A 14,012-nucleotide genomic window follows, 5' to 3' on the forward strand; every position below is an offset into this window, starting at 1 on the left:
TCCCTGTCTTCCTCTGTTGTCTCGCGCTCCCTTTCTCTCTCTTCTCTCGTTCTCTCTCTTATCTCTCCCTTGATCACTCCGTCCCACCCCCTCTATCATCTTATTTTTCCCTCTTTCTTCTTCACTTCTCTTTCTGTCTCTCTATCCCTCCCTCTTCTCTCTTCGTCTCTCCCTCTCTCTATGTGTCCCTCCCCAGTCCCCAGTCTATGCGCAGAATCTTCTCGAAGTCTGGGGGACAGACATTCCTGTTGGACCTCTATGGAATGGAATCCGGTGAATTCAGAATCACACTGAGTGTAAAGAAACATGAGTGGGGATTAAGTGTCCGGCTGGCTTACAGGATGAGTGACTCAGGGTGACACAGCTGGTGTCTGATATGGTTGCCGGGTAGGACAGAAGGGGCAGATATACGTAGCTCAGGAAAGGTGGGGGTTTGGCTCTAGAGGTCTATATTCTCCTGTAAGCACCAACAAGAGTCAGACAGTTGAAAACTATAGGCAGATCAGGAACGAGCAAGTGAAAATGCTGCCAAGTGAAATTCTGTCGTTTAGAAAAGGACTGTAAAAGATAGGTTTGACTAGCTGTCAAGGTGTCAATAGAAGTGTGTTGTCACTGAAGGCGTGATCAGGGAGCCGAGGAGACATGGGGTTGTACAATGAACAAGGGTAATTTGACATATTCTTCCAGTTTTATTGTATATGTACTATGTCAGGACAACAGTAAGTGTGGAGACGTGGGGGAATGGCTGCTCAAGTATTACCGGTGAGACGGGGCTGTTTATAAAATGCAAAACCCAAGGATGTTTTTTTAGGATGGATTTATAAAAGTTTGAAGAGTACATCTGCAATGTGATTGGTTTGAATACCAGGTAATTTGCAAACAAAATGATTAACAACCATTAATGACCATTATTGACATTTCATTCATGTCCTGTGTGCGTGCGTGTGTGTGTCAGGGAGGCTGTTGGAGACCCAGACACACAGAAGGTCATGATGCCTAAAAGCTGTCATGGTGGGGTCGGAGTTGGAATCAGAAGCTCCACGTCTCCACGAATCAGAAGCTCCACGTCCCTGAGCAGACAAACATCCAAACAGCGCTATAGAGAGGACTTTAATGATATGTTGTTCATAGGTCAGTGCCTCTTCCCTTAAAGATGGGTTCACTTTTGCTTGGCCTAGGTGGTCAGATACTTATATTTTCGAGGCTCACATGAAGGAGGTTGTAGGTCAAGATTCTGTTAAATGTGCCTTACAGAAACAACTGTTTAAACTCATAAAAAATGTCAGCATGTCTAACATCACAATCAGTTGCTATGCAGATTGTGTTGATGTGGGTGAAAGTCATTCATACTAATAGCTGTCCTGAATTCAGTGATGGAAATGTTTACCTTGACTGACTGACACATTAAATTGAAATCATGCAGAGACTAGCAAAACCCAACTGCATCGCATCTTTAAACATTTCAAAACATTAACCTGCAATACCATTGGGGTATGCACTGCAGGGCTATAAATGCACGTTCAAGAGCTTCAGTATAATTTAGCAATTTGTTTTGAGTAATGCAAAAGAAGCTAATTGGTCCCTGTTGATTGTCTACTTCGTCATCCATTTGAATGATTTAGCGCCAAAATATATTTGTTTTATTTATACATTTGCAACTGTTATGTTACAAATCCAATTAGTATGGGATATTGCACAATTGTTGGGTTTAAGGCTCTAGATTGAATCAATCAACAGCTTTATCTTTGTGCTTTAGTACGGGGACTCACTGCGTACGACCTCACGGGATATGTTCAGATGACATGGCGAACTGGCACTGTGCGTTCCTTAGAGGTTCTGTCCCCCTTCATAGAGGTCAGACAGCTGAGTTAGAAGATCCCCCAATGCCATTTGGGGCTGTTTGTTCAGGCCTCCAATAGAGAGGTCATCACATCCATAAATTCTCCCTAACCTCAAACATGTATGTTTACAAGGAACAGATCATATGAATTCTCTTTCTAAGGAACTTCTGTTCATCGGATGTCCTCATAAGATAAACTCTGCCATGTTTTAAATACAGTGCTACCCTGTAGCAGTATGTTAGTATTATTGTCCAAATAAAACGCTGTACTGGTAAGATACTGTACTTGTTTAAATCTGTCAGTGGGCGGCTGGACTCCGGAGGACCCGTCCTGCCCGGTGGAACAGTTCTGCCCCCTGGAGAACGAATGGAAGAACATGGCCTCCATGACCCATCACCGGGGTAACGTGGCTGTCTGCAGCCTGCAAGGGAACATCTACACAGTGGGCGGGTTTGATGGCGTCTCCTACAAAAGCAGCGTGGAAAGGTAACGACATCTTAGTAGGCTTATTCGGAATTGACTAGATCTAAACATTAACAAACAGTTTGGGTGTGTTTGACTGCTTAGGTATTTTTTATGCCTGACAGAACTTACAATGCCTGACCACCTGACCACATCGGATGTTATAATCTGTCAATGTGCAGGTGCATTCAAGCTACCAAGGTAATATAACACCCTCATTATGTCCTCATTAAGTACAAATCACATATTTTGATGAAAATATAACACAGGAGTACATTAGTATTCAAATGTTTGTAGCAGTTTATATTAATGGTATTGGAGTGGGGGTGCATGTAGAGATCTTACTCCGACTCAAAGTTGGAGTAACTGATAACAGGGAGGTGGCAATAGTTTTTGAGTTGCGTAGGACAGGTGAGGAAAGAAGAAGTGATCTCTGGTCTTATTGCCTCGGCCTAACAAAAAGGTGTCGGTGAGATGTAGTGCTTTGTGTCTCCCCTGTGAGTAGACACGAGATTAAAAAGGGAACAATTATTCAAATGGCTGAGGGGGTGTACTGATCTATTTCAGTAGGAACCATTTATCACATTAATTTTTCTACTAAACCAGTGCTGGGTTTGCGAAGTGGGACTGTTTGGATGGAAATAGATTTCAGATAGTTGAGTTAGTGGTTGCTGTTCTGCTTTAATCGGAGGCTCAGTGGACTGAGTGCAGAGTCCCCAACGTGGGAATGTCATGGCATCGCCTGGAAACTCCAGTACTTCGTAACCTATGAACTACATCCTGCACTTAAAAATGTTTACTTTGTTTACTTTGCTACTCTTCAAACCTCGTTCACAGTCTGTACATCCGCTCTCTTTGGTGGGAGTGTATGACTGCTCGCTCCAGGAGAATAATGAGCAGAATTGAGGTACTATTCTTCTTACTGGCACATACCACTTGCCTATAAATAATCCACCTGCTATAAAATAGAGATTATGCCTTTCAGTAGTGTTCACTCAGAGCTTTACTTCCTGGTCTGGACATTCATGGGTTTGCTTGGTGACAGAGAGAAAGTAGACGACACCAGAGAGCACCAGAGAGCAACAGTGGGGTCTCGGTAATGTCTTCATTTGATTAGGCCGGCTGCTGTGCTTCCTTTTCAATCTCTGCAGGAGGGAGATGTGTCTCCATGTGCTATTCCCATTCACTGTAACTGATGACATGCTCAATCTGTCGCCAAATCCATTTTGGATTTTCCACTTACAGGTTTACATAGCCACATTTGCAGTTGAGCTATAAATGACACATCATTAACTATTTAGTAGCTCCTACCGTACTCATATCACGCATATTTTTTTATAAATATTATTTCAATTGTTCCTCATTTTATGCATTTCTTTTTGGCTCATTTTATATGTAGTGCACCTTGAAATTTTTCGTTATTAAAAACAGCTACACAAAATGTAATACGTGTAATATGATTTAACATTAGGGTGTGTCTTGGAGAGGAATCTTTACTCTCCCTAAACAGCACACTCCTAAGAGAAAGCCATGGCTTTCAGGTAAACGCCGATCAAGACAGTGATAGATGGTCAATTACAGCATTAACATCCATCGACCCCTGTGCTAACCTTGTCCCATCCACCGACCTTATCTAAACCACAAGGCTTTCTCTCTCTCCACTCCTCATGCTGCAGGTACGACCCACAAACCAACTGGTGGAGTAACGATGTGGCTCCCTTGACCAGCCCCCGCAGCAGAGTCTGTGTGGTGGAGATGAATGGATACATGTACGCCCTTGGAGGCTATGACGGCATGGCCTGCACTAACACTGTTGAAAGGTGAGGTGGAGTTATCATCAGCGGTTGCCAGATTGACAAATAATAATTAATGTCTAAACACCCTTTAGACTCTTTGTAGTTTTCCTTTTACTTGAATACTGACAGCAAGATAACAAGGTTTGGCAAGTTGACCTTTGACTGTGTAACGTGCGAGGGGAGGTGAGCACAAGAGAACAGAATAGAAAACACAAAAGCAATGAACAAAAAACTGATATACTTCTATGAATAACAGGTAGGTGAAACCACATGGTACATAACAACAAAGTGCAAACAATAATCCACAGCTGATTACAAACAAATGAGCAACTAAAATGGTGTCCTTGGTGATTGGTAACAGGGGAAGAAGTGTGCAGGAGTGGAGTGTCTTCAGAACAACTGGCGGTGTTACAGACCAGTGGTTAGAACACCAGCGAGGCGGACGGGAGGACCTGATTGGTTATGTTACAGCCGGGCATTATGATCAGACTAGGAAAGAGGAAGAATTGAAGGAAGAATTGAATTTAGACATTTTGGGTATCTATCAAGGAAGATATGAAAAACTTTTTTTGTTTCACCAACATATTATATATATTTTTTTGTGTTCCACCAGGTATGATCCCAAAATGAATAGCTGGACGAAGCAGGCTCCGATGCTAAGCCGACGTTGTGGTGCCGCGGCTGCTGTGATGGACGGTCAGCTCTATGTGATTGGAGGCAGCGATGGAGTTACAGCCATGAACACAGGTATAAATATATCAAGGCAATATATCAAGGCAAGTAAATACGTCATTCCCTAAGAACGATTAATCCTCTCCCTGTGCCAAACTGTCATTTTGTAAATGCCTGGTTTCTGTGAAAAGATGCAAGAAGCATCACTACAGTAACCCAAATGTAGTCTAAATCGTGCCAGGGTGTCCGAGATACTCCGTGGGTTAGCAAGACCCACATCCCTGAGAATGAGTGCCAAATATCATCACTCAGAGACAAACAGATTAAGAGATACAAAATAAGCATGTATCCTTTAGAGTGCCAAAGTGTGGACGAAATATTCTTATTCAGTACAAATGTCCGTAATGTGTTTCTATGGATTTTAATTTGCCGCACCATGTTATATTTGGAAACTAAGGAGGAGTGTTGACCATCATTTGAGACCTTATGGATTCTTGAGGCTTATTTTTTCCTTGCAAGAAGCTGGATCCAGGTACCACATTTCTTGATGTTAGGTGAAATTGGGTAAGGGGTTTGACCTTGCAACATTATTATTTTAATGCACTTGTTGTAGTGCAACCATCTGGCCAATAGTGCTTAATTCTCCCATTACTTTGACATGGGGAAAGTTGCATTCGACCCGGTTGCACCGAGCCAGAACAACCGTCCCCACCGTGTGTTGACTGTGGTGATAACAGCAAGTTAACAGATGTGCTCTATGCTGAATCTTTGTCTGCCCTGGATGGGTCTTTGAATATCTGGTGTCCCTAGAAGGAAGGGCCCAGAGTTTGCCCAGGTGAGATTGTATGTTTAGAAATACTCTCAATCCTACATACAGTATAAGGCCTTGTCATTTGAAGGCTCTAAATTTGTATTTGCTATTATCCAGAGAATTTAATTGAGTTTGACAACATTCTTCATCATAATAGTTTTGGTCCTATTGAAAGATGTGACCTTTTATCTGGTCCAAACACACTTGCATTCAAGCTCTTGTGCACACACACAAACACACACACACACACGTTTGTTTTTATATCCTCATGGGGCCCTGAAAAACTAAATTGCATGCTCCCTTGCCCTAATCTTAACCCTAAATCTAACCCTAACCCTTACCCTAACCTTAACCTAACCCTAATCTAAACCTAACCCTAACCTCATTCTCATTAATGTAACATTTATGCCTATACTTTGACCCTATACCTAAAACCCTGAGCCGGAAATAGATTTTGCCCACATGGGGCATGTTTTTCAGGTTTTACTATAGTTATGGGGACAAATGGCCCCACAAGGTAATACAAATAAGCACACACACATACACACACACACACACACACACACACACATTCTTGGGACACTGGAGTTTTCCAAAGATACACAGGATGGTTATAGTTTGTTGCCCCATGTCAGTGTCTATTTATATCTGTGAGAAAAGAAAGGCAGGAAAATTCCCATAACCTTTTCTTATTTGTTAAAAAAAGGTTTTTCAGATAAATAGCTCTAAATGACTAGGAATTCTATTACACATTTAATTAATTTAGGAAACACAGTGGGTATAGAAAAGAATCACCCCCCTTTAAAATAATCATGTTGCTTTGCAGCCTGAAATGAAGACAGACACAGTTTTTGGTTCATTCAGCTGTATTTACTCAGTGCAACTTATAACATCCAAGTGAAAGATATAACACCAACATAAAAACAAAAAAACAAAAAAACAATCACTGAGTTGGAAAAAGGATCACCCCCTTTTGTCATTATTTTGTTGAACCACCTTTTGCTTTAATTACAGCCTTTAGTCTGTTGGGATATGTCTCTACTACTTTGCACATCTAGACGTTGCAATATTTGACCACTCTTCTTTGCAGAACTGCTCAAGTTCAGTTAAATTTGATAGTGACTGTTTGTGGACTGCTGTCTTCAAGTCATTCCTCAGATTTTCAATGGGGTTTAAGTCCGGGCTCTGACTAGGCCATGAAAGGACATTCACCTTTTTCTCCTTCAACCACTGTGTTGTCAGTTTTGCTGTGTGCTTTGGGTCATTGTCATGTTGGAAGGTAAATCTTCTTCACATTGACAACTTTCTGGCAGAGAACAGCAGATTTTCCTCAAGAATTTTACAGTATTTTGCCCCATCCATTTTTCCTTCTATCCTGACAAGTGCTCTAGTCCCTGCTGCAGAGAAACAACCCCATAACATGATATTACCACCTCCATGCTTTACTGTAGGAATGGTGTTATTTGGATGGTGCGCTGTATTGGATTTTCGCCAGATATATCGTTTGGCGTTGAGGCCAAATAATTACATTTTAGTCTCATCTGACCATAACACCTTGTTCAAGGTGCGTTTTGGCAAAGCTTTTTTCTTGCAACCCTCCCATACAATCAATCAATCAATCAAATGTATTTATAAAGCCCTTTTTACAATAGCAGTTGTCACAAAGTGCTTTTACAGAGACACCCGGCCTTAAACCCAAGGGAGCAAACAACAGTAGTGTTGAATTTCAGTGGCTAGGAAAAACTCCTTAAGAAGGCCGAATTTTAGGAAGAAACCTAGAGAGGACCCAGGCTCAGAGGGGTGACCAGTCCTCTTCTGGCTGTGCCGGGTGAGATATTAAGAGTCCAATTGGAATAATTAATACATTTATCTGGGCTAAATCCAGAGTCTATTTAAAATTAGACTAGGTCAGAAGTATGACCAGATGGACAAGGACAGGGACAGCAATGGGCCCCCAAACCAGGTACTCCGCAGCTGTGGACCAGGACCTCATGTCCTCCTAAAGTTGTAAAACATACAAGCCACATTTGTGGAGAATTTGTGATATTGTTGTCACATGCACACAATGACCACTCTTTGTCATGAATTACTGCAACTGCTTCAGAGCTGCTGTAGGCCTCTTGGTAGCCTCTCTGACCAGTTTCCTCCTGGCTCTTTCATCCAGTTTGGAGCGACGTCCTGACCCAGGGAGGGTCTGTGTTGTACCAAATACCTTCCACTTCTTAATAATAGACTGATAAAGCCTTTGATTTTTTTTTTTATCCATGAGATCTTTTGACAATGCCTTGCCACCCATAGTTGATTGTTTTCTTCAGTTACACTACCAAGGACTGAAATGCTTCAGGAAAAGCTTGTTTCATGCTGAGCTAATCAAAATGACCACAGCTGATCACAGTTGAAAGTCAATTGGCTTTGTGTGCTATTGAGAAGGTGATTAACTACACCTGCTTGGGTTTACAAGTCATTTTTAGGAGGGGGGTGATTCTTTAATTTTTTTTTCCTGACAAGTTGGTATTAGATCTTTCACTTAGGTGTCATAATTTGCATTTTCATTTCAGGCTGCAAAGCAACAAAATGTGATTCTTTTAAAGGGGTGATTCTTTTCTATACCCACTGTATGTTCCCACAAATAAAATCGAATAAATGTGTCTGAATGTAAATAATGTAAAAGTGTCAGGTAAAAATCCAATAACCTGTTTGAAATTCTGTTTTAAACAGTATCTGATGAAGGAAACATGAATAATGTAATTGTGTTGTTGTGCCAATAAAACTTGAGCTCTCTCTGTATTTTTCTCCTAATTACCTGATCAATGACCATGTCTGATTCATTGTCTGTCCGTTTCATTTTGTCGGCCTGTTTTATTGTCTGTCCGTTTCATTGTCTTTCCGTTTCATTGTCTGTCCTTTTAATTGTCTGTTTAATTGTCCATGCGTTTTATTGATTCTGTGTTTCATTGTCTCTGTTTCATTGTCTGCCTGTTTCGCTGGTTGTATTGATTTCTTGATGTGTGCACCCCCAACACATCCAGCTACTGGTTTGTCTCAGAAGCTGAAGGCTCCCTCACTGTATGGTAGGTAGCTCTGTTGGGAGTGCCAGAAGGGGGCGCTCTCCCCTTGGTATTTGCTGGTTTTGAGTCTCTGTTCTGTTATTCACAGTGGAGCGTTTCAACAGTTTGGACGGGACGTGGGACGCGTGCCCCGCCATGTCGACTCCTAGAGAGAACGCAGGCTGCTGTGCGTATATGGGACGTCTCTTTGCGGCCGGGGGACAGGATGAACTCCACCTGGAGCTCAACACCGTGGAGAAGTTCGATCCGGACTCATTGCGGTGGACCCCCGTCAAACACATGAGGAGCAAGAGGAACGACGTGAGTGGCAGGCCGCCAAAACACATTTTGGCACGCTAACCAGTCTCGGCTGATGTTTTATTATTGGACTACTTCCCATAGCAACAGTGACTTTATCTGCCAAGATGTTAATTATCGGCTCATAGCACACAGCCTTTCTAAGAGCCAATAATTAAGCCGACAATCTACAGTCAGAATTGGTCACTGTTAATGTGGATCTCTGTATATTGGAATGATCCCATCATTTACAATGATACCGTCTCACAGATTCAATCTTTTTCATCAGTCCCCATCATGTCTGCCTTTGTAGATGTCTCTGATGGTGTTCAATGGGTTGTTGTTAGCGGTAGGAGGCTGTGATGGCATCACCAATCTGAAGACAATAGAAGTCTACAACCGCGAGTCAAACACGTGGAGGTACTTTTCCGTAACAGTTGGAGTGGGCGCTGACAGTCGTATCTGGTAATTTTAGGACTATGCTTTACTTGTGGGGTGAGAAAGACTTGTTCACTGGAGCTGCTGCTTTTGAAGACTCTCAGCAGCTCTGGCTCATCGTAGGCCAAGTTTGTTTAAAAGAGGGGATTCATCCATATTTTATATACTGAGAATATATTTCATTGGTTCATAGTTTCAGAGAATGAAGTAGTTTCTTCTTTCCTGCTTTGTTCGCAGCCACTTTGGGAGCACGAGGACCAAGCACCCGGGGGGCCATGTTGTCACCTTGACTAGCGTTTGACCCGAGAAAACAGCGCTGAATGACAGCTTATCGATATACGTATTTACATCCAATCTGTTTAAATTAGTGATTTTGATGTATTGATGGAGTTACCTACCTATAAAATCTACTACACATTTTCACATTCAGAGAAGAATTCTGCCAAAAGGTGTCAAAATTAATGAAAAATAAATGAAGATGAATTGATTGCATTCACACCCAACAGTTAATTATGGAAGCATCTTTCCAGCCATAACTGCAGTGGATAATTTTGTACAAATATTAGACTATATTCATTGTTCTTCTATGAAAATTGCTAATGCATTGCAAATTTTGTTGGGAATCAATAATGGACAGCAGTGTTTAAGCTTATTTTAAAAGATTTGAGTCAAGCCTAAGACTGGACCATTCAAATCCAACACCCAACTTAAAAGTCAGTATGGTGTGTATGGGTTTACAATATGTGGAACAAATAAAATGTTACACTAACATGGTTGTTCAAAGTCTGGCAAATGTTTTGACATCATGATGACAGTTGTTGGCTACCTCCAATCAAGTTAGGTTTTGAAAAGAGTTCTACAAATGGGTGTAATATTGATATTTTACATGAAATTATAAGCTTTACCATAGATATACAAATTCAAAACATTATCTGTAAATCCAAAGAAATATATATTTTGAATTGTGCTTAAAAGTTTGCATACCCTTGGAGAATTGATAATATATGTACCATTTGTAAAGAAAACATGAGTGAGCATGGGATTCACATTCAACTGTAGGTCATATAAGAATGACACAATCATAAAACAAAACATGGCAACAAAGAAAAAATGAACTGACCCTTGTTCAAATGTCTCCATTCCTTTAGTTCTTAAAACTGTGTATTGCCCACTTGAGCATGTAACCACTGGAGGGTCAACCTGGCCTTGTGCTTAGGGTCATTGTCGTGCAGGAAAGTCTAAGAGTGTCCCATGCACAGCTTTCGTGCAGAAGAATGCAAATTGTCTGCTAGTATTATCTGATAACATGCTGCATTCATCTTGCTATACATTTTCACAAGATTCCCCGTGCCTTTAGTGCTCCAAAACATCAGTGAGCCACCACCATGCTTCACAGTGGGGATGGTATTCTGTTCACTATAGGCCTTTTTGACCCCTCTCCAAACATAGCGCTTATGGTTGTGACCATAAATCTCTATTTTTGTCTCATCACTCCCCATGGCTCAGTATCTAGCCTGCTCAGTGCATCCACATGAGAGCTAACAGGTGTGGGAAATTTACCTTAAATCACCATTTTCACCTGTGTGTGTCACCTTGTGTGTCTGTAACAAGGCCAAACATTCAAGGGTATGTAAAGTTTTGATCAGGGCCATTTGGGTGATTTCTATTATCATTATGATTTAAAAGGGAGCCAAACAACTACATGATAATAAATGGCTTCATATTATCACAATCCTTAAATAAAAGTTTTTTTGCATGAACGGTCATATTTTCTAAATCAATGCCAAAATTTCACACTTTCTCCCAGGGTATGCAAACTTATGCGGACAAATGTTTACACTGATGAGTCAAACATTATGACCAATCACAGGTGAAGCGAATAGCGTTGATCATCTCCTAATAAGTGGCCATGTCAAGGTCAGGGTAGATTAGATGGTGAATGAACAATCAGTTGTCATTGTCAACATGTATGTAGGAGAAATGGGCAGGAGTAAAGATCTGAGGCGCTATGACAAGTGCCAAATTGTTATGGCCAGACGACTGGGTCAGAGTATCTCTGTAACGACAAGCAGTAGTGAGTACCTACTGACAGTGGTCCGAAAAGGGACAAATCACGATCCGGCGACAGAGTGTTGGGCGCCCAAGGCTCATTGATGGACAAGGGCAACAAAATGCTATCTCGTCGAGTCTGAACCAACAGAAGGTCTCCTGTGGCACATGTTACAGAAACTTTTAAGGATGATTACTGGAGGAATGTGGCCCAACACACAGTGCTTTGCACCCTTCTGTGTAATGGGCTGCGTAGCCGTGGACCGGTCAGTGCCCATGCTGACCCCTGTCCACTGTTTAAAGTGCCTAAAAACGGAACTGGACCTTGGAGCAGTGAAAGAAGGTCGCCTTGTCTAATGAGTGATGTTTTCTTTGACATCACGTGAACAGCCGTGTACATGTGCGCCTTTTACCTGGGGAAGTGATGGCACCAGGACGCACTGTGGGAAGACGAAAAGCCGGTGGAGGGAGCGTGATGCTCTGGGCAGTGTTCTGCTGGGAAACCCTGGGTCTAGGCATGCATGTGGATGTCAATTTGACACATGCCACTTACCTAAACATAATTGTAGACCAGGTACAGCCCTCTTTCAGCAGAATAATGTGCCGTGCCACACCGCACACATTGATTGGGAATAGTTTGAGGAAAAAGTTGATGGGTTCAAGGTGTTGCCCTGGTCTCCTAATTCTCCAGATCTCAATCTGATTGAGCATCTGTGGGATGTGCTGGACCAACAAGTCCGATCCACGCCGGCTCCACCTCGCAACTTACAGGACTTGAAGGATCTGCTGCTAATGTGTTGGTGCCAGATTCCACAGGACACCTTCAGGGGTCTTAACGAGTCCATGCCTTGGTGGGTCGGCGCAGTTTTAGCGACACGCAGAGGACTAACAGCATATTGGGCAGGCGGTCATAATGTTTTGGCTCATCAGCATAGATTTTCACCAGTCACTGCAAATACACTGTACGCGTGTGTGTCTGTGTGTCCATGTGTTTGGGCGTCACAGACTAAATCGCATCACTTAAATGTCAGAGCTATCAAAAATGACAACATATGCTGCGCTGTAAATTGCATAACCATTTGGCAAAGGCAAAGTAAATATTGACCCTGCATCCAAGGAGATCTCTAGGAAAAATAGAAAGATAACTGAAAACTTTACATTGAATGGTTCTTAGTGGTTGAGAGGATTCTTAAGAAATGATGCTGGAATCAGGAAGCCGTCCCCCTTGATAATTGACTAAATGTTTAGCGTTCCCACGTGCTTTGCTGTGAATTCAGTCACAGTGATTGCATTGTACATAGAACACAAGTGCCTCCTTCAACATAAAACGAAGTGACAGAGGACAGGTGTGTTGAAGGTACGTAGGTACAGGGGAACGAAGCAAATGGACTGTCATTTCTCTTAGGTCATGGGAATCCACTGGGCACACAACATCACTTCAATGGGAAAACCAAGGGGTGCATGTTTTAGTTTTTTCCCAAGCACTCACACACCTGATCCAAACGTTGCCCAAGCCCTCACACACCTGATCCAAACGTTGCCCAAGCCCTCACACACCTGATCCAAACGTTGCCCAAGCCCTCACACACCTGATGCAAACTTTGTCCTACCACTCACACACTTGACTGATGTAATCAACCTGTCATCAAGTGTTTAATATGAATCGGGTGTGTGAGTGCTCGGGCAACAACAAAAACGTGCGCCCCTTGGGGTCAACAGGACCAAGATTGGGAAAAACAGGGCTACATAATGAAGACAAAAGAACAGTCAAATAAAATTCTGAGTAAGGTTCTTCAAAAGCACCAATCACGGGCAGCTAATATGCCTGGGAGCTCAGTAAAATGTATTATTAAGATGTATTATGGAGAGAATATGACAAAACTGTCAATCTCTTCAGAACAGGGTATCCTCAAAAAGTGAGTTTTAGGGCTAGAAGCACAGTTAAGGAGACCTGGGGGCCTATGGTAACTCTAAAGGAGTTACAGACTACCACAACTGAGCTGAGAGACACCGAAGCAGAAACAGGCTGGGTGCATTACAACGATGGCTTTTATGGGAGAGTAGCAGAAAGAAAGCCATCGTACAAAAAAGGTCACATTCAGCTGAGCCATGTAAAAATCTCAGTTTTTTCAAAACTATGGATGTAAACTTTGAAGATCTGATGTCAAAGGTTCAAATTCAACATATTTCACAGATGGTTTGTCTGTGTTGAAGCTATGATGGAATAATCATGTGTTTTTAATTTCACAAATAAAATGTTTTCAACCTGTTTGTACCCAGTGGGAATCTGTTGTATCCTGGGATGTTTTGTAAATACATGAGGTTTCCTAGTTTTTTCTCGTGTTTTCTGTTTGGATCAGAGGAAATAAAATCATTTTAACACACTGCCTGTGTATAAAAAAACAAATGTATTGTGATTCTACGGTGTTACTCAATAGTGTGATATAAAATAATATCACTTAAGTGTTAGACAGAAGAGCTGCTATCTCCTCCAACGCCACCAGAGGACTCTTGAGAGAGGATAAAGCGCACTTTTATAATAACCTATGAAAATCCTAGGGAGGACCAGTTTCAAGGTTGTCCGGTAGATGGCGAATAT

The 14,012-nt window shown here is 41.9% G+C and overlaps 1 protein-coding gene across 1 annotated transcript; it reads left to right on the forward strand.

Annotated features, from left to right (window-relative positions):
* Positions 1-476: 476 nt before the first annotated feature.
* LOC105014069 (kelch-like protein 20) lies at positions 477-10,106 on the forward strand. The gene is made up of 8 exons (XM_020052460.2): positions 477-665; positions 956-1,131; positions 2,144-2,327; positions 3,980-4,123; positions 4,713-4,846; positions 8,739-8,950; positions 9,240-9,346; positions 9,602-10,106. Exons 1-8 carry the CDS (start codon positions 643-645, stop codon positions 9,663-9,665), a joined length of 1,044 nt encoding a protein of 347 aa, XP_019908019.2. The 5' UTR covers positions 477-642; the 3' UTR covers positions 9,666-10,106.
* The last annotated feature ends 3,906 nt before the right edge of the window (positions 10,107-14,012 follow it).

The sequence above is a fragment of the Esox lucius genome, chromosome 13, assembly GCF_011004845.1.
Source record: "Esox lucius isolate fEsoLuc1 chromosome 13, fEsoLuc1.pri, whole genome shotgun sequence".
Taxonomy (NCBI): Eukaryota; Metazoa; Chordata; class Actinopteri; order Esociformes; family Esocidae; genus Esox; species Esox lucius.

Excerpts from the sequence above, each read along its gene's own strand:
- LOC105014069 (XM_020052460.2), top strand. The coding sequence starts at position 643 with ATGGGGTTGTACAATGAACAAGG. Across the intron at positions 1,132-2,143 it reads TAATGATATGTTGTTCATAG|TGGGCGGCTGGACTCCGGAG; the intron begins GTCAGTGCCTCT and ends TAAATCTGTCAG. Across the intron at positions 8,951-9,239 it reads TGAGGAGCAAGAGGAACGAC|ATGTCTCTGATGGTGTTCAA; the intron begins GTGAGTGGCAGG and ends CTGCCTTTGTAG.